Source organism: Staurois parvus, unplaced genomic scaffold, assembly GCF_062004578.1.
Source record: "Staurois parvus isolate SC_StPar_1 unplaced genomic scaffold, SC_StPar_1.0 ptg001134l, whole genome shotgun sequence".
Classification (NCBI taxonomy): domain Eukaryota; kingdom Metazoa; phylum Chordata; class Amphibia; order Anura; family Ranidae; genus Staurois; species Staurois parvus.
The window spans coordinates 2748159-2769838 of NW_028318930.1; the positions used below are offsets into that span (position 1 = coordinate 2748159).

General features: G+C 40.7%; 1 protein-coding gene across 7 annotated transcripts in view; it reads left to right on the top strand.

The window, feature by feature from the left end:
• DCAF6 (DDB1 and CUL4 associated factor 6) overlaps positions 1 to 21680 on the top strand; it is a 144393-nt gene that overhangs the window by 37471 nt on the left and 85242 nt on the right. For all 7 annotated transcript variants that reach the window (XM_089659190.1, XM_089659188.1, XM_089659192.1 and 4 more), the window contains 4 exons: positions 159 to 344; positions 8678 to 8791; positions 11349 to 11484; positions 14438 to 14652. In XM_089659190.1, the coding sequence (XP_089515316.1) occupies positions 159 to 344; positions 8678 to 8791; positions 11349 to 11484; positions 14438 to 14652 (651 nt within the window). The remainder of the gene's footprint in view (positions 1 to 158; positions 345 to 8677; positions 8792 to 11348; positions 11485 to 14437; positions 14653 to 21680) is intronic.

Below are 21680 nucleotides of genomic sequence, written 5' to 3' on the forward strand. Positions count from 1 at the left end.
CAAATGTAGCATTGTTGTTTTATATGAAATTAAGCCTGGGAGTCTGCAATTTCACAGCAATGCACTGACATGATTATATAAATTAATTATTTCTGCTTCGAAACTAGCATTGTTCATTTTTTATATTAAGTTGCAAATCTAATTTTCCATATTTTCAGGTCTTGACGAGAATCCGCTCAGGTCACAGAGCCAATATTTTTAGCGCGAAGTTCCTGCCACTTACCAATGATAAGCACATCATTTCATGTTCAGGAGATGGAGTCATTTATTTTACAGACATTGAAAAAGATACAGAGACAAACAGACAGTGCCAATTTACATGCCATTATGGAACAGCATATGAGGTGTGTGATGACAGATGGCTGTACATAATTATATTTTCTGTTAAAATGTTACTTTATCCTGCTTTATTTCCTATTAATAGTGTATCATGGCTACATACTTTGTGCTTGGTTTTATTTCAGGTACTTTTGTGTACAGTATGTTTTTAACTGGGTATACAGTATATTTTAACAGAGTATAGACTGTTCATCTGTTTTGTATAATACTTTGCTTAAACTTATTTCAGAAAGGTTTGGACCCAACACACTCTAGTTTTGCTGAGGGGCAAAAATAATTCCCTTCTAGTGAACTGTATACCTAATAACCACCCTCTTGCACCATGTGAAAGGTTCCTATCAGTCTGGAGTCACAGGACTTTCAAGAATAACATAAAGGACTTAATCACACTTTTTTGTTTGTTGTGGTAACGAGTGTGTTCCTGCAAAGCACAGTACCACACATTACATGCATTGTAAGGCAGCTCACTTACTCTGTAATTGAATGAGCTGCCTGGTTGAGTTGATACTGCGTATACTACACATGCCCATAAAAATGTCATCAAAGTACACAGACCATGTGTAGCATATCCATTCCTTCTACTCTTCAGCCATGCCCCCTTTCCCATTTGCTTCAATTTCCAAAAAAAGACCTGAGCTCTATGGATTAAGCATAGTAGATCCAGCATAGCTCAAAACAGCTGTCTGGCTGAGTATTTATCAACACGGTTTAGATGCGAAATACAGAGATACAAAGTAACACTGTTACTACATTTCATTCATCTGCATATGATGGGGAAGAACTTAAGGCCCTGTTCATACAGGGTGATTAGCAATGTGCCCCTTGTAGGACCATGTATTCTGAGAACGGGGATGCACAGGTGTTGCATGCATCCCCATGCTGGTGTTCTGTTGGGTGTCTGTTGGGACACACAGTTGCAGGGACACAGCTGCTGTGTCCCAATATGATGTGTGCGTTCGGGGACCCATTCTGTATTTCACATCTTTAAAGTGTTGAGAGTGTGTGTGTGTTGGTGAATGGGGCCTGAATTTGAATGATGTCCATTAGGACAACTTAACAAATAAAAAATTTTCTTTATGTATTTATTTCAGATACTTATATAGCGCTGTCAATTTTATGCAATGCTTTTACATATATATTGTACATTCACATCAGTCCCTAACCCTCAAGGGGCGTACAATCTTAGGTCCCTAACTCACATTCATACATACACATACTAGGGCCAATTTAGACAGGATCCAATTCACCTACCAGCATGCCTTTTGGAGTGTGGGAGGAAACCAGAGTACCCAGAGGAAACCTGCACAGGGAGAACATGCAAACTCCAGGCAGGTGTTGCCGTGGTTGGGATTTGAACCAACAACCCTAGTACTGCCAGGCGGAAGCGCTAACTATTTAGCCACTGTGCTGCTAATAGGTGCGGCTGCTGGAGACCTGTCATAATGAAAGGTCAAGGCGGCCACACCTACCCGCTGAGAGCTGCAAGAGGAACTGCTCATCAGCTATCCTTATTAGTGTTTTTTATGTGGGGCCCAAGACAATTTTTTGCGTTCTGTAAACAAAAAAAATTACATAATAAAATTGACTTTTTTTTTTTAAATTGTGAACCAGTAGCCCTTTGTTTACCCATTGTTTATGTATGGCACTGGATAAATAGCCATTGGGCGGCCAATCCACCCAGTAATAACTGTATAGTGAACTGTCGTTCGACAGCTCGGTACCCAGATATTCTGTACCAGGCCAAATCAAGGGGCCGGGTACATTGTGATCACTGTTTGGTCATCACAGCAATCACCTGGTACTGTTTACAATGTTTGGTCCCTCCCCTTCACCTTTCAACAGAGGAAGGATGGAGATCGAGTACTTGTGAATGAAGATTGAAGGAATGAGCTGCAAATTCATTCATTGTGTTTCAGTGCCACAGTGATCATTTTTATTAACCCTTTTGTCCCCTCTCTTTTCTCCTACACATACTAGCTCCATGTTGTCTCTATGTGACCTGTATATTAACAATTTTACCTCCCTTATCCTGCCCATCTGAATATTAATCCCCTCATCTCCATCCTGCTACTTGATGCAACCAGTATCCCTTCAATTCTTCCTTCCCCTGTGTATGACCAATACATTAAAGTGGTTATAATATCGAAAAAACGTTTTTTGTTTTTTATTTAAAATAATAGACATGATATACTTACCTGCTTTGTGCTCTGGTATTGCACAGAGTGGCCCTGAACCTCCTCTTCTGGGCTTCCTCTATTCTAGGTGCTTTCTCTTCCGTGTGCGCCACCATAGGAAGCCGCTTGCTATAGGAGCGCATGTGTGGGCTCGTTCCTGAGCTGGGCTGTGTGTATCCATAGACACAGCAGTACAGCTCGGTCTCACTCTCTGCTCACCAGGATTTGATTGACAGTAACAGGAGCCAATGGCAGGGAGAGAGTGCAGTTAGACAGGTGCAGTGCTGGATCGAGTGAGGACACAGGTAGGTATGGGGGGGGTGGGTGAAGTGAATACTGCTACTGGGACATTTTTATGTTAATGCAGGAAATGCATTAAGATAAAAAATGTACTGGCTGTAGAACCACTTTATTGTATTTAATGCACCATTCTCAAGCTCAATGTTTAACCACCTCAATACCGGCATGTTTCTTCAATTCCAAAAAATGTGGTAAAAAATTGGATCACCTTGGGGGAGTCTGCTTTCCAAAAAAGGCATAATTTCAGGGATTTTCATACTATTCTGGCATTTTTATTTTAACATTATGTAAGGGAAATGCGATTTGCCTAAAAAAAAAAAAAAAAAAAGTTAAGTTATAAAACCGGTCTCGGTAGAGTGTTGCATAATGGAGTAATTGGTAGTCAAACTATCACATTGGTGAAAAACTGAAAAATTGGCTGATAATGAAGAAGTACAGACTGGTACAAGTGGTTAAGGATTGAATAAAAAATTTTTTTTATTCAGACCTCACAAAAAAAAGCCTTTTTGTCTTTACAAATCCATAAGAAAATAAAATATTTATGTTTTTATTACTTTTATCTTCGGTAATATTTGCCGAAACAAAACCAGTCCATAGCAAAAATTTAAAAAAAAATTCTGGTCTATGATGTACAGGTATGAGAGCCAAAGTGATTAAAGTGTATATTACCCCAAAAATTATCTCAGATAGTTGTGTGTGTTTTTATGTTGTCATTTGGTATCTCCAGCCTGTTCTTTATTTAGTTCTTCTTTTGCTTGGTGATCTGCCAGTTCCCTTTTGGTGTTTGAAACTGAACATGTCAATCGCAGAAACAGATCTGTGCTGGTGTGGTCAGTTTCATCCCTCAGATGACATAGTGAAGTCATGGAAAGAGAAGTGGAGCTTCATCCAGGTTGAGCTGGTGGCACCTAGTGTCCTGAGGAGAGGAAGACAATGTGGCAGAGATTTCCAGTCAGTGCATGAGCCCATTCAAGAGAGAGGAGACAGCAGGTTGGGTGGACTTGGAAATGTCTTTCCAGGTTCCAGATTGGAAAGGCTTGCTGGTTGTTTACAGCACAGGATAGTTTGTGGAAACGGCACTACGGAAGCCAGCTGCTGCCTACTGAGAAAATGTCCTCACTTTACTGGGTGTCCCTGCTACATGTGTCTGTGTGTGAACATTGATTTCTAAATGTCCTGTCTTGATGTACATGTGCGGTGGTGATAGCTGGATATAAATGCAGCATTAGAAGGAACGCCAGACCAACCACATTCATTTATTGGTTCTAAAGAACATCTAGCATGTTTCGGGGAACAAAAAAGCCCCCCCCTTTTCATCAGGGCTTCATTTAAAGTAAGGAACTCAAAATGGACTCAAAATAGGGCATTCCTGATTAAAACTATGTGGGGAAGTTAATTGCTGGACTGGGAAATATACTAGCCATCAGCATCTGCATGAGCAATCCAAGATTATTTTTCTTTTTTCTGGTAAGCTTCTGGATACCCACTGGAGGGGTTGCCCTGTCTGTTGTGAGCGGCCTTACTCGAGCCAGTGAGCTTTCCAAATGTTTTTTTCCTAACTCTACCTTCTTTGAGCTCGCATCAAAGTCCCAGCACCTCTTGGATGCTTTTTTTTCTATATTAAAAATACAGCATGTCTGTGTTGTTTGTTTTTGTTTTTTTGTTTTTTTTTTAAATAGAGCAGCACAGTACATGGATTTTCAAACTGCACAGTGCATAAAGTGGAATAAACGGTTTTGTAATTTTCAATACAGTTAAAGAAGAATTGACTAGTAAGTTCTTTAGCACAGCCCTACCCCTTCTGCCACAAACACTGCAGTGCATTGTAACAACACATCGCACTGCCCCTACATAACACCCATTGCACACAATCTGATGTGAATGGACCCTTATTGATAATGCAGACAATGTTCCGTTAGTGTCAATCTACACAGGATTAGCTGCTCCTGTGTTACAAACTAACTGTCATAAATACAGCCACAGAGCTGCAGTGGAGGAGGAGCAGAGCATATACTACACATGCCCAAAGTATTTTTAGGTGAGTAGTCGAAAGTCCACCACCACGTAAATACAGTTGGCATGGTAGGCACCCTGTTATTGTCTGGCTTACAGTAGCTCAATATTTATTACCAGCGTTTTATAAGTTGCTTATACTACTCTGTAATACGATGCAACTTTGTTTTATATACATCTTGTGTGTGTATATAGAATATAATATAATTTGTGCAGCAATGTTTCTTCATTCAGATATCGCACCACATTTTAAAATGGCCTGCCTCTTGTTTATTCCTTTCGGCCAATGAGGCTACTATAATAATGGGTTGGAAATGTGTGGGGATTGGGTCTTATGCAGGCCATAGACGGGTCGTTTATCTGCCAAATTTTCATACGCACGAAAAATCGGTCGATAATTACGCAGTTAGTGGGGCCAGTCCGTCGGCCGTTTTTTGCAGATCTCCTCATTTATTTTTATCGGTCACGCTGGAAAATCTGCAAAAAATGGACGTTTTTCGTGGACATGGATGGCAGCATCAGCAACGGGGCCGACTGATTTTTTTCGTTTATCGGCCGAAAATTTGGCCGATAAACGGCCCGTCTATGGCCTGCCTTAGTTGCAAGCTCTGATATCTAACAAGTGTCAGGGTCGTGCTTGTCCAAAGTTTCAGAAGCTGGTGTACTTTATGCCTGCAGCAGTGTGTTTTTGTTTTAATGACTATCTTAAAAATACAGATAAAAGCAACATAAAAAAATCAAGCATTTTAACTGGTTACTTGTGTTTTGTTAACTTGCAGTGTGCCTTTTGAATTTGCCTTGAAGAATTGACTAGTCAGTTCTCTAGCACAGCCCCACCCCTTCTGCCACAATAAAGTCCTCTCTTCTTCTGGGAGTGTCTATTCTCTGTTGACCTATTATCTCCTCACTGCCCTCGCCTTCCTACATAACCTTTTTTTGTAGCAATTGGAGGAGCAAGGAGGATATACTGTAGAGCAGGGGTGTCCAACCTTTTGACCTTCCTGGGCCACATTGGAAGAATAACAATTGTCTTGGGACCCACATAAACACTAACAATAAGGATAGCTGATGAGCAGTTCCTCTTGCAGCTCTCAGCGGGTAGGTGTGGCCGCCTTTGACCTTTCATTATGACAGGTCTCCAGCAGCCGCACCTATTAGCAGCTCTCTACACAGCCAGCGATTACCTGCGGTGATCACTGCTGGATGCAGACAAAGTGCATCCAGCAGTAATCACTGCAGGTAGTCACTCGCTGTGTAGATGGCCAAGAATAGGTATGGCTGCCGGACAACTGTCATTACAGTGAATGGGGCCGGCGGCAGCACCTACCTGCTGAGAGCTTCAGGAGGAACTGCCACTACAATTTGCAACGACCCTAAGTGCTGGTGTGAATATAGTGTGTGTGTTTTGGAGGGGGGCACAGCCCACCCCAGCCTCCCCCTAGATCTAAGAATGCAGCATTTACCTACCTGGTGCCCCTGAACTCCCGCTGCCAATGCTTTTGCAAACATAGCATCTCCGGAATCCCTACTAACTGCTAAAACCAACAGCCATTACTCCATACTCCTTGACCTTTCCGCTGCTTTTGACACAGTCGACCACCCGCTCCGCCTCAGTAAACTCCACTCCATTGGCCTCCGTGACTCTGCTCTCTCCTGGTTCTCCTCTTACCTTTCTCAGCGCACTTTCAGTGTCACATACAAGTCCTCCTCCTCTGCTCCTCTTCCTCTTTCAGTTGGGGTACCCCAAGGTTCTGTTCTTGGGCCCCTCTTTTTCTCTCTCTATACCTCCTCCCTGGGCCAACTGATAACCTCCCATGGATTCCAACACCACCTCTATGCTGATGACACCCAGATCTCTCTCCACTCCCCAGCTCACCCCCTCAACCTCCTCACGTATCACAAATCTACTAAGCGACATATCAGCATGGATGTCACACCACTACCTTAAACTCTTTCCTCCTCCTCGGTCCTCCACTCACGACTTTACCATTAAAATCAACAGCACAACCACTGGTCCTTTCCCTCATTCCAGGGTGCTGGGCGTAATTCTAGACTCTGCCCTCTCCTTTGGGCCTCACATCCACTCACTGGCTAAATCCTGCCGCCTCAACCTCCGGAACATTTCCAAAATCCGCCCCTTCCTGACCACTGACACCACAAAACAACTTATTCACGCCTTGGTTATATCCTGCCTCGATTACTGTAACTCCCTCATCACTGGTCTACCGTCACACAGGCTATCCCCCCTTCACTCTATTATGAATGCTGCTGCTAAACTCATACACCTTACCAACCGATCAGCGACTGCTGCCCCTATCTGCCAATCCCTTCACTGGCTTCCACTAACCCAACATATAAAATTCAAAATACTAACCACAGCTTACAAAGCCATCCACAACACTGCCCCTAGCTACATCGCCAACCTCATCCACAGATGGCGCCCAAATCGCCCACTCCGCTCCTCCCATGATATCTTCCTCTCTAGCTCCCTTATCACCTCTTCCCACGCTCGCCTCCAGGTCTTCTCCAGAGCCTCTCCCATCCTCTGGAACTCCCTACCAAAGCATGTCCAGTCAGCCCCCACCCTGTCTGCTTTTAGGCGATCTTTGAGAGCTCACTTCTTCAGGGAAGCCTACCCCACCTCCACCTCCACCTAAGAACTGTACTTGAATCACCTCCACCAGATCATCCCCCACAGCTATCACCTTTTGTATCACCTCCCCCTTCCTTTAGATTGTAAGCTCCACGAGCAGGGCCCTCATATTCCTTCTGTACTGAAATATATTGTAATTGTACTGTCTCCCTTACATTGTAAAGCGCTGCGCAAACTGTTGGTGCTATATAAATCCTGTATAAAAATAATCCATCCAGCCGTGCATTTTCCCTAGCTTGTCAATTTAGGCTGCCCAAGCTTTTGTTTATACGGCATCCCCAGTGTCCCTGGAGATAGATATTATTTTTTTTTTTCCTGTTTCGTTTGCTCTGCTTCCATGGCATCCCTCAAGATGGGCCATATGCTAAACTGTCTGGGGCCGCATGGGACTCACGGGACACTGGTTGGACACCCCTGCTGTAGGAGGTCACTTGAGTGATAGTTCGAAGTTCGCTGGGACTGCCAACCTCACAAGCAAGAAGGCAGGGCAGTAGTATTTTCTGCATGGGAAGAGAATCCGTTTTGACCCTAATGCCTCCTCCCCAGCAGGACACAACCCACCTTTTGCCCATTGCTGCATTTCGCCACTGAGAGCAAAGAATATACCTAGTATTTCAGGTATGGGGGAGCATCTTATTCACTCCCCTTTTATTGCATAAAAGGGTTGGTGCTGGTGCTTCGTGATTGGCATCACATGGGAGTTCAGGGCCATCAATGAAAATTAATAGAGGGACTGTGGTGCACGTGACCATAGAGCATAGTGTGGCTGGGTCTTTTTCTGTTTATTTTTTTAAAGGAAAGGCTGTGTAATGCTGGACAGGGTTGCACATTAAAATTGTTCAGCAGTAGGGATGCAGGTAATGAATTCCATTGCAGGGATATGGGGTTCCATAGAGGACAACCTTTTTCTAAAAGCTTAAAACTTACTAAAAGAAGCCTGTTAACTGTTATTCTGTATTGAGGGTAATAACTGTTTTGTAGAAAAATTGTATAGGACAAAGTGTAGCACAACCTTTGTACAAGACATGTAAAAAAACCTTAATGTTCAACATGTGCATCTGAAATAAATATTCGCAGTCACCACTATTTCTGTTAACAAATTTAGGATAATGTTTTATTAACTGTTATATGCAAAGGATGTTCAAATACTGAGCAAAGTAAAAATTTTATGAATGGTCCTTCTAAAATCTGTTTACAGATTATGACTGTACCCAATGATCCCTACACATTTCTGTCATGTGGTGAAGATGGCACTGTTCGGTGGTTTGATGTTCGAGCCAAGACCAGCTGCACAAAAGAAGACTGTAAAGATGTAGGCTTAATTATTTTGTTCATTTATTTTTGTTATTGAATAAAAAAAAAATGGAAGCCATATGTGAATAGCTTTTTATAGTTTTTATCTACTGTCTGCCACAGAGTTCATAATATATTGTGTTTAAGGGGAATATATATAGATAATTATTCCGGCTAGAAAAATGGCGCTTACTGCAATAAAGGATAAGTTCTCCTTTTTAGACAAAAATAATAAACTCGCATTTTTTTGCAGGTAAAAAAATTAGCATTTATTATTTTTGTCTACAGGAGCCTGGAAAGCATTGCACTATCCATCAGTAGATCACTGATGCCATGCAGGTCTTGTACATCCTATACAGCAAGCAGATATTCTGACAGGAAGCTTCAATGAACTACCACCTCGCTCCACAGTGCCGTGGTAGTTCATTGAAAACTACAAGCCCACAGCCGCTAAGGCTGTCACAGCCACGGGGTTTTCGAATTTGATAGATAGTATGGGGAAACTTCTCCCCGTACTATCTGGCCAGGGGGGGGGTCTGGTGGCTGTGGCTTTGGGAACATGTTACATGTCCCACCCTAAAAACGGTGAAACATGTTCCCAAATGTGAACTTATCCTTTAAAGTGGCAGCAAAGTCTCCTGAAAAAAAATAAAAAAAAGAATTGACCCCTCTAGGTTTAGGTCATAATGTAGTAGTGTGCACCTCACACGGGAGTCGCAGAGCAGCCATAAATGTGGTCTGAGCTGCGCATGCGCCCAGATCACATTACCGCTAACAGGCAGGGGGGATATTTATGAGAAAAGAGACATCTAGGGTCTCTTCTGTTTTAGAAACCCTGCCTGTCAACGGTTTTTGACATTTTGACTTTTTTACTACGTTACGCCGTTATGGGCATATTTTATAAAAACAAAAAAGCAGAAAGTTCTCCATGAGAATGGAGTATTTGCCTGCGGTAACCAATCAGGTTTCATCTTTTTATTCTCTGAAAAAATAAAACAAAGAATCTGGTTGCTTTGTGTACGTTGTTTTCTTTTTGGGGCATGCTATATTTTGCAGTTTTCATAAATGTTCCTTTTTATGTAAAAATAGTCCTTACACATACTACTAGGTTGTTAAACTCAGTTACTATAAGCTACATTCCACTTCTCCTACACTTGGGTTTCATGCTGATCTGAGTCTTAGCTGTAAGCAATGTTTGATGGTGTATGTAGCCTGGTATTTCAAGGGCTTCTAAATATAGAATCGGGCCTCTCAAGTGAGACACATTGCTAGCTCTCAGTAGCCCCATTTACATAGCTTGTTGTGGTCAATGAAAAATTATATGGACATTGCAGTCTTTACTACTCCTTTCATACATCTTGGCTTATTTATTAAGGAAGTGTAAAGAGCAAATAGAGTGCAGTATTGCTCTGCTGCCAATAATTCTGCAAGGAGCTGCATGACTGTTCACTGTTGCTCTTTCCTTTTAAATAATCCAGTATGTGTAAGTACTTCAGTAGGAATATCTCCTAAATCAAGTTTGCAGCATTGCTTGAGAGACTCTGATTCCTGCAAAGTGCTACTTATCTGTTAACCTACAGCTGATTAGACTTTTCTGGTTGATAACATCTGTTTAAGCAAACCAGACATGGATTTTTTTTTTCTGGCTGATAAAAAAGATTCCCCCATCCACACACCCTGCCATGGTGTTGTATTCTGACAGCAGGACTTTTTCGCTGTCAGAACACATTGATCATTGCGAGCTGATTGGCCTCATGTGATGATCTCACACAAATTTTTCAACAGTCCCTCTCAAGAGCAGTCGATTACTAGGTGACCTCCACTCAAACAGGAAGATCAAAATCTGGCCAGTCCCTGCTAAACCAGAGAAATTTTGATCCATCTATGGCCAGCTGTAGTCTACAAAAATTGCCATGAGAGCTTCTCCTGAGATTCTCTATCTCTCTACTCAAAAGGGCATCTTAGGGACCGTCTTGCTGATTATCTGCCTGTAAAAGAGCCACCACTTGTAACAACTATCTTAGTACAGCCATTTAAGAGCCACATTGGGGTGTGTGCAAGACAGTCTAAGTGGTTCCATTTCTGCACTGAACAGTATGGACCATTGGCACTTACCTAAATTGCCACTATTCTGTCAGATTTTCCAGTCATCATGTATGATCACATCTGTTGCAGATCAGACTAATTTTCAGTGAAAAGTCTCAGGTGACGGGATCCACAGGAAGCGTAAGAATCTTTGTTGATGGATTTTATATAAAATGGGTCTTGCATTCCCATGCAAGCCCATGCAAAACCTGCTTGAGGTAGCTCAAGTGTAGGTTTTATATACCTGTTTAATGATCTCTCAAATGAAGCATCTCAAACTGATGGCATCCTTTTCAGTAAAAGTGAATGAACACTTTGCAGACATTTGAGGTTAATTTAATGACATTATTTTCCTATCCTGTTTCCCTAGTAAACACTTCCATTCAGGCTCACTGTTATCTAATTATGCAACTGTTCCCTGTCCTGTCCTATCCTATACTCTGTCAAATCGTGCTTGCTTACCTACTACGTTTTTTGTTTTTTTTCCCTAGGATGTTTTGATTAACTGCAGACGTGCTGCTACCTCAATAGCCATTTGCCCTTCAGCTCCATTTTACCTTGCAGTTGGTTGCTCTGATAGTTCTGTGCGAATCTACGATCGCCGAATGCTCGGAACAGGAGCAACAAGTATGTTTCGTTATAGGTGTTTTACATTTTAATATTTTTTTTGTATTCTAATGCTATATTAAATTTAAGTTTCTTTTCACCTGCCAATATAAGATTTTTGTTTTATATTAAATGCTGATGAAGATAATAAATTGAAGCAGACCTTTCACTAAAGGCAAGGTTCATAGTACAGATCTTCTGTTTTTTGAGGGGGATATCCACCAAGACACTAAGTCTTATTTTGCAGTATTGGAAAACATGCTCAGAAATAGTTTTGAATATTTATTTAGGAACTTTTCATGTTTGTTCCCTTTTTGGTAAGTTTAATGAATAATTGGAGGGGTTGTGTGTTATCCTTTCCATAAGGGCAAAAATCTTATGGGCTGAAGACTTCCTGTGCTTTGTGTCTGTTTTGCACTCTTTTATCAATTTATATTTATTTTCAGCTGTCTTTGTTTATTAACCCCCCCCCTAAGAGAGGGAGGTGTTCTGTAGTCCTGCTTGCTCTCTCTCTCTCTCTCTCTCATATATATATATAGATAGATATATCTATCTGCTTAAGGACCGTCCCCAATCTTTTTACTGTGGCCAGGTGGCCCTGCTGCACTGGATCACATACATGACACACCATTTCAGGGTAAAGGATGCATGCGCCTCCTGCCGATGTGTGCTGTGATTTGGTACAGCACAAGTCGGTCAGCAGGTCCAAGCCAATGATTTATGGCTGGGACCTGCTGACTGGCTTAGCGAATCCCAGCACAGAGCCATGTGTTTACTAACTACAGAGAGCTCTGTACAGAGAGCAGTGATGCTAGGCACACAGTTAACCCTTTGCCCCAGATGTTAACCCCATCATAGCCAGTGTCAGTACAGTGACAGTGTACAGTATTCACACTGATCACTGTACTAGTGTCAGAATTGATGCCGGTTCCAGTTAGTGCTGTTCCCAGCCAGTGTCAACTAACACCAGATTGCCGTCCACTGTCAGTCCCACTTTAAGTTGCTGATCACCACCATTACCGTCATAGCTGCATAAATTCCAGTATATATGCCATAGTTTGTCGATGCTATAACATTCGCACAAACCAACACTTATTTTTGTTTACCAAGGACATGTTGCAGAATACACTTTGGCCTAACTTTATGAAGAAATTTTATTTTTATTTATTTATTTTTTTTATTCTTGGATATGTTTTATAACAGAAAATATTGTGGGTTTTTTTTATTTAAAATTTTCATTATTCTTTCATTTATATAGTACAGAATAAAAAAAAAACCTGTGGTGATCAAATACCACCAAAAGAAAGCTCTATTTGTGGGAAGAATTATATAAATTTTTTTTGGGTACAGTGTCACATGACCACACAGTTCAAGTAGCATAGTGCCGTATAGCAAAAAAAAAATGCCTTAGCCATGAAGGAGGTAAAACCTTATGGAGCTTAAGTGGTTAAATATATACGCATACAGTATGGTGGATATGCATTGTCACCCTAGGACAGGAAGTGTTCCTGGCAGGAAAACTAATTGCTAAAAGCATAATAAAGGAAAACGAATATATCCACCTCCACTTAGAATGGGTAAGCTTTTTATTTTTTGGAGGTTAATTATGCTTTAAATTATTAAAGTACTTTTTGTGCAAAGGTGTCTAACTATTCCCTTGAACTCTAGAAATGGAATTGTGTTTTTCTTCTAGAACACTTCTATAAGAGATTGGAAGCCACTAATTTTAGCTCAGTGAGCCTTCATTTAAAATTATGCACAAAAGCACATTTGGTTCCAAAATGCCTTTATCACATCTGGTTAAAGGTCTTACTTTTTAGCTAAGTTACTGAAACAGGATCATACATATATATATATATATATATATATATATATATATATATATATATATATAGTGTGTGTGTGTGTATAGTAGTAATACTTATATTGTGGACCAGGCTGAGATCCAAACCATTACTTTGGATCTAAAGGCTAAAATCTTAATCTATTTTTACATAGATTAGTGCTATTTTATAATCTAGGTCAATTTTTATAACTTTATACTTTGAGAGTATTAGCTAATTCATGAAAACCAGATAAATTCTATTTTAGCTGTTTGCCCAACGTATTAATCAGAATCTATCATTTTGTTTTTGCTGTGTGTGTTCCATCAGTGGTTAGTTGGCATGCCTCCTGCAAACTGATGGCCAAATAAAAGAGCATGCAGGGCAGGTTGACAATTCTGCTGCAAATTGCAAGGCAATGGCTTACAGAAAACTTAGGTTTACATACTGTTTTAAGAATATAGTCCCACAGTGCACCTTCTTTTTTTTAAAGCCAAAATGTTTCATGTATCAAAATGTTTCTGATTAAGAACAAGAGAGAGTAAGTTTTTTTTTATGGAAAAATAAAAATGTATTGAACTGCAGTTTGCCAATCCTTAGATTTAATGGCTGCATTAGTTTTTAATTTTCAGGCTTTTATTTTTCCTTGATTCTTGCTTATTGAACTTGCCAATGGAATGCTTTCTGTCCTAGGGTGACAACGCTCACTCACTGTACTGTATAAATGGAGGCAGAGCAATGTCATCCTAGGCTGCTCTTTTTATTTGGACTCCCTCCCTTCATTCCAGTGCATAGGCTTGAGCTGCACTGCAGTTCACATAAGATGGTTGAGAAAGCTGATAACTTTATTTGAGACTTCAGCTGATTGCATAGGAAGTTACTAGGACACAAGGTTGTTGACAGGATCAACAGGAATCGTTCTGTATTTTTAGAAAATGTATTGAGAATTAAGAGAAAACTAATGCAGCCAACACAACAAAGGGCTGGTAAGCTTTAAAACAATACATTTTTGTTCTTGGGTTTAGATATACTGTACTTAACTATTGGAAAGCTGACCATGGGTGGTAAAGGCCAGCTGGATGGGAAAGTATGATGGCAAAAACTGTTGTCCAAATTGTTTTATTGATAGGTGCCTTTTTCTCTTCTGGCAGCCAATTATTCAAATCGTGGAACTACAGGGATGTGTGTACGGTTTGTCCCCTCACATCTTGTAAACAAATCCTGCCGTGTTACCTCTTTGTGCTACAGTGAGGATGGGCAAGAGCTTCTTGTGAGCTACTCATCAGACTACATTTACTTGTTTGATCCAAAAGATGACCAAGCAAAGGAGCTCAAGTTTTCTTCAGCTAATCAAAGGCAAGAAGAAGTAAGAACCTTTTCTAATGATAATAACTTGGAGAGCAGTCTGTAGTATTTCATCTGTACGGTGTCTCAGTCATATTGATGTTTCTTGTGCTCCAGGTTCACGTTTTTATTGTGAATAAACTTTGCAAGATTTGTTACTGTGCCAGTCACTGGCATATTTCAGGGTATGAAGATGGCCAGCACCATGGTAAATTTCAGTAAAACATCAACTCTTATTTAAACAGTGATGTGCACAGCAAAGACTGTCAATGCATTTCAGCCAAGATGGCTGGACTCTTACGAACACGACTGATCCCAAGTTAGCCTAAAAAGGCAGCATCAAACACGTGTGCTCATGCTTCAGGTGAGATGGTTAGCAACCGGGTAGTAAACAGACTAGATGAACCTTACATAAATAGTATCAAAATACAAAAATATGTATATATACAATAACAAAATCAGCTATAGCAAAGCAAGCCACAGCAAATAATATATTACACGCCCATTCCGTTATAGAGAAGGGTATATTTGAAGGAAAACCGAGGGCTGGGCCCACAGATTCAGAGGGTACACGATGCCACACAGACAGCGGTTCTTTTAAAACAATTATGTTTACTGAACAGTTATATGCGTCACACCCTTACATATTCACACCAGATGCAGTGGAACTGTGTTGGGTGGCTATTCCAAGGCAAAATGTCTTGTCTTTGTCTTGTTTACCTGGTTCACACCACTGTGTTGCGATGGTGTGTGGTGCATACATTATGATTTTCTCACCGCAGCACAGTGTGAGGCAATCCACTGCCTTGCTCCATGCAGTGGCCAATTGAACCTAATGAAATGTTTTTATGACATTTTAATAAAGTTTGTTTAAAAAAAGTGAGACGTGCAATGCACTTGGATTGGCGTATTGCACTGTGGTGATCCTGCTGGACCACACTGCAAATCCAGCCATTGTGTTGTAATGCAGCAGCTGGAGTGATTTAGCCCTTATTGTGTGTATAGTGTAGTAACTAAATATAGGAATTGTTTGCAGTACTTGGGGATGTGAGCTAACCTAGGGCAGCTGAACTACTACCTGTGCAGCTGTATGACAGTTAAGTGCTTAAGAAGGCTTAGGATGAGATTCCTTCCCCTTCCTTTTCGGTGTCTCTGGACAAGTGTAATTTGTATTATGCTGCCTCCTGTTTATCGCCATACATTTTGTTACAGTGCCTTGAAAAAGTATTCATACCCCTTGAAATTTTCCACATTTTGTCACGTTACAATCAAAAACGTAAATATATTTTATTTGGATTTTATGTGATGGACCAACACAAAGTGGCACAAAATTATGAAGTGGAAGGAAAATGATAAATGGTTTTCAAAATAGTTTATTATTATTATACAGGATTTATATAGCACCAACAGTTTGCTCAACGCTTTACAATATAAAGGGAGACAATACAGCAATGATGTTGCGCTGCTATAAGGTAACTATAAATAAAAAGATGAGGACATAACTGAATAAATGTCATATATGTGAAATCAATCAATTTTCATTAGTGATAAAGTTCTTCAACAATGCATGTGTTTTTCTTCTTGTACTGATATCCCAAACACCATCAAGTGAAACCGTGTATATTACACAAGTAGTGCCACCTCAGTGCTCACAGAACTCTCACCTCAGAGCACATGAAAATGTGCTTAATAATATCAAGTAGACAGAAGGATTCTTCACTTTTTCAATACACAACCATGTGATAGTAATCAGACACCTTTGAACTTTCAATAGAATGCCAAACCAGAGCTAGGGATTGGTCCCTTTTAAAAAGGTAATGGAGGTTACACATTTCTATTCTTAAAAGGGAACAAAGGACACTCCCATGGTGCAGTATGTACTTGCATAAGTATTTATTTTATTTAAGAAGCAGTAGTACACTCACATGTAGCAAATGAATAAAATGCCAAAGGCGTGTAAAATTATCAGATGCAGGCTGAACTTCCTATCAGCTGAGCTCACTATTCACGTCTGCCCAGAGCCACGCCCCTTACACGTTACATCACGCCCACATGACTTCATCCCTCTGGGAATGGGAAGCCAGTGGAGGGATGGCAGATATGGAATGGTTAGTAAGGTGGATGAGTCTGGCAGCAGCATTCATGATAGACTGAAGAGGGGATAGCCTGCGATTAGGTAGGCCAATGAGGAGGGAGTTACAATAGTCAAAGTGAGCGATAACAAGGGAGTGAATAAGTTGCTTAGTTAAGGTTAAGAACGGGCGTATCTTGGAGATGTTGCAGAGGTGAAGTCTACAAGATTTGGACAGTGATTGGATTTGGGGCTGAAAGGACAGATGGGAGTCTAGGGTTACACATAGTACCCTGGCATGAGGGGAGGGACTGATGGTTGTATTATTGATCTTGATGGAGAAGTCAGGGGAGGGGGCACGGGCTGGAGGGAATTGTATGAACACCATTTTGGAAAGATTTAGTTTAAGGAAGTGGAGTGACATCCATGCTGATATGTCACTTAGTAGGTTAGTAATGCAAGAGGAGACTGAATGGGCGAGGTGAGGAGTAGAGAGATATGTGTGTCATCAGCATAGAGTTGGTACTTAAAGCCATGGGAGTTTATCAAGTGACCAAGGGAGGAGGTGTAGATGGAGAAGGGACAAATAAATATCTGAAAAGCGTGGCATGCGTTTGTCTTCAGCCCCCCTGAGTCAATACTTTTGTAGAACCACCTTTCGCTGCAATTACAGCTGCAAGTTTTTTTGGGTGTCTCTACCAGCTTTGCACATTTAGAGAGTGACATGTTTGCCGATTCTTCTTTGCAAAATTAGCTCAACCTCTGTCAGATTGGATGGGGGAGTGTCTGTGAACAGCAATTTTCAAGTCTTGCCACAGATTCTCAATTGGATTTAGGTCTGGACTTTGATCGGGCCATTCTAGCACATGAATATGCTTTAGTCTAAACATTCCATTGTACATCTGGCTGTATGTTTAGGGTCGTTGTCCTGCTGGAAAGAGAACCCCTGCCCCAGTCTCAAGTCCTTTTGCAAACTAACAGGTTTTCTTCTAAGATTGCCCTGTATTTGGCTCCATCCATCTTCTGATCATCTCTGACAAGCTTCCCTGTCCCTGCTGAAGAAAAGCATCCCCACAACATGATACTGCCACCACCATGTTTCATGGTGGGGATGGTGTGTTCAGGGTTATGTGCAGTGTTCGTTTTCCACCACACATAGCATTTTGCTTTTAGGCCAAAAAGTTCAGTTTTGGTCTCATCTGACCAGAGCACCTTCTTCCACATGTTTGCTGTGTCCCCCACATGGCTTCTCGCAAACTGCAAACGGGACTTCTTATGGCTTTCTTTCAACAATGGCTTTCTTCTTGCCTCTCTTCCATAAAGGCCAGATTTGTGGAGTGCACTACTAATAGTTGTCCTGCGGACAGATTCTTCCACCTGAGCTATGGATCTCTGCAGCTCCTCTAGAGTTTACCATGGGACTCTTGGTTGCTTCTCTAATTAATGCTCTCCTTGCCAAGCCTGTCAGTTTAGGTGAACAGCCGTGTCTTGGTAGGTTTTCAGTTGTGCCATACTCTTTCCATTTTTGGATGATGGATTGAAGAGTGCTCCATGAGATGTACAAAGCTTGGGATATTTTTTTATAACCTAACCCTGCTTTAAACGTATCCACAATTTTAGCCCTGACTTGTCTGGTGCGTGATGGCCTTAATGATGCTGTCTTTTCACTAATGTTCTCTAACAAACCTCTGAGGGCTTCTAGGAACAGCTATATTTATACTGAGATTAAATTACGCACAGGTGGGCTCTATTTACTAATTACGTGACTTCTAAAGGCAATTGGTTCCACTAGATTTAGTTAGGGGTATCAGAGTAAAGGCGGCTGAATACAAAAGCATGCCACACTTTTAAGATATTTTTTTTTTTTTTTTTTTCTAAATGTGAAAACCACTTATTTTCTTTCCACTTCACAATTGTGTGCCACTTTGTGTTGGTCTATCGCATAATATCCCAATAAAATACATTTACATTTTTGGTTGTAACATGACCAAATATGGAAAATTTCAAGAGGTATGAATACTTTTTCAAGGCACTCTGTGTTTCTACTCATGCATGCATCAAAAAGGCAGACAGAGAAAAATACTTTGAAGAAGCACTTAGCAGCAGTATTTGGTCTGCAGATCATAGTGAGTCAAGTCAGCACTGTCTCTCACTGAATTGATTCCAGTAAACGGCCTTTGCTGGGTTTCTCCTCTAGGCCTGACTCATGGAGGGAGGGAGAGAGAGAGATCATTACATGAAAGTAAGCTTAATAATATAACTTGCATTACAAAATCTTCAGTTTTACTCAAATTAGTTGATGCAAAAATGAATACACCCCACAACAAAAGCATCTACATCTAGCATTTTGCATGACCGCCATGATTTGTAAGGACAGCACCAAGTCTTCTAGGCATGGAATGAACAAGTTGGTGACATATTGCATTGTCTATCTTTTTTCATTCCTCAAGAACGACCTCTTTTAGAGCCTGGATGCTGGATGGAGAGTGATGCTCAACTTGTCTCTTCAGAATTCCCCATAGGTGTTTGATTGGGTTCAGATCAGGAGACATACTTGGGCACTGAATCACTTTCATCCTGTTCATTTTCAGAAATGCAACAATGGCCTTTAGATGTGTGTATTGGATCATTGTTGTGTTGCAGAAGTGCACAACGACCAAGGGCACAGAGTGATAGTAACATCTTTACCTTTCAATATAGAGCAGTACATCTGTGAATTCATGATCCCATCAATGAAATGCAGCTCCCTGACACCAGCAGCACTCATGCAGCCCCACAGAAGAACCCGGCCACCACCAGGTTTCACTGTATGCACCATGCATTTTTCTTTGTACTCCTCACCTTTGCAGTGCCAAACAGTTTTTAAGCCATCAGTTCCAAAATCATTTATCTTGGTCTCATCACTCCAGAGTACAGAGTCCCAGTAGTCCTTTTTTTTTCTTTTTCAGCATGGGCCCTGGCAAATGTTAGGCGGACTTTTTTGTACATGGGTTTTAGGAGAGGCTTCCTTCGTGGATGACACCCATGCATGCCATTCCTCTGCAGTGTATGCCATATTGTGTCATGGGAAACAATCACCCCAGTTTGGCTTTCTACTTGGCTAACTGCAGTGAACTTGCATGGTGAATTTTTTTTCTTTTTTCCTGCCCTTCTCATCAGAAAATGCTCTTGTCGAGGTGTTGACTTCTGTGGACGTCTATGTGAGATGGTTGCAGTTCCATCTGACTGATAAGTATTGTGACCTGATAAGTAAAGCTTTGCTGATCTTGTAGCCTTCACCTTTCTTGTATAAAGAAATTATTTTCTTTCTCAGGCCCATTGCTGACAGCATGAAATGGGAAAGGGATTTCTTTAAGTTACGCTCTTTTATAATCGACTGTCTGCTGGACACCTGTTTAATAATTAGACTCATCTGTAGTTGAATTTTCGTTAATTAGGATTTTGTTGTCTAAAATTTTAGCTTTGCTCCTAAAGCCTTCATTGGGGTGTATTCATTTTTGCAACATGGTCTTGAATGAATTTGTTAGGAAAAATACTTTTTTTTGTGTGTGCAAATTAACAATTCTTGTGGGAATATTTTGTAGTATAGTGTCAAATTGAAAATGTTGATTCTTAAAGGAAAGTAAATAAGTAAAATAAATTATACATGAGAGAGATAGATTGCTGCACATGAAAGAACTTTTAATATAGAAAAATCACCATACAAAAAAGTAATGAAAAATTGACAAAGCCATATACAATAGTGTTCAACAAACAGTTTTGGGCTATTAAGATAACACCCTTCTTCAGATCAGAACACATATTGCAGTAAAAAATACCACAATAATCAATTTATACAAACCTCATACTTGGGATCGGTCTCCTAAATAACCACAAATTGAAACAACCACATTTACTTGATTTGTATTCAGAGTGAAAATTCTGTTAAGAAGAAAAGTCACCATATCAAAGATGTGGAATGCAAACATTAAGTATCCGTTTTATAAAAACTACATTTTAATTTAAAAAAAGGAAAAAGAAAAAAAACGTAAATCTATACAGTTGCAAGAAAAAGTATGTGAACCCCTTGGGATTATGTGGAGTTTTGCATGAATTGGGCATAAAATGTGCTCTGAACGTCATCCAAGTCACAACAATAGAAGAACACAGTCTGCTGAACATAATACTACACAAACATTAGATGTTGCCATGGTTTAATTGCACATAACATGTAAACATTCACAGTGCAGGGAGGAAAAAGTATGTGAGGCCCTAGCTTAATGACTTCTCCCAGAGCTAATTGGAGCCAGGAGTGAGCCAACCTTGACTCCAATCAGTGTGATGATATTGGATGTGTTGCTGACAGCTGTCCTGCCCTTAAAAAACACACACCTGTTTTGGGTTTACTGGGTTCAAGAAGCACTGTCTGATGTGAACCATGCCTCGCAGAAAAGAGCTCTCAGAAGACCTACGATCAAGAATTGTTGACTTGCATGAAGCTGGAAAGGGTTACAAAAGTATCTCCAAAAGCCTTGATGTTCATGTGTCCACGGTAAGACAGACTGTCTACAAATGGAGAAAGTTTAGCACTGTTGCTACTCTCCCTAGGCGTGGTCGTCCTATAAAAATGACTGCAAGAGCACAGCGCAGAATGCTGCATGAGGTAAAGAAGAATCCCAGAGTGTCCGCTAAAGACCTACAGAAATCTCTGGCACATGCTAACATTTTTGATGACACATCTACAATAAGGAAAATATTAAACAAGAATGGAGTACATGGGAGGACACCACGGAGGAAGCCATTGCTGTCCAAAAAGAATATTGCAGCACGTTTGAAGTTTGCAAAAGAGCACCTGGATGTTCCACAGCACTACTGGCAAAATATACTGTGGACAGATGAAACCAAGATTTAGTTGTTTGGGAAGAACACACAACACTATGTGTGGAGAAAAAAAGGCACAGCACACCAACATCAAAACCTCATCCCCACTGTGAAACATG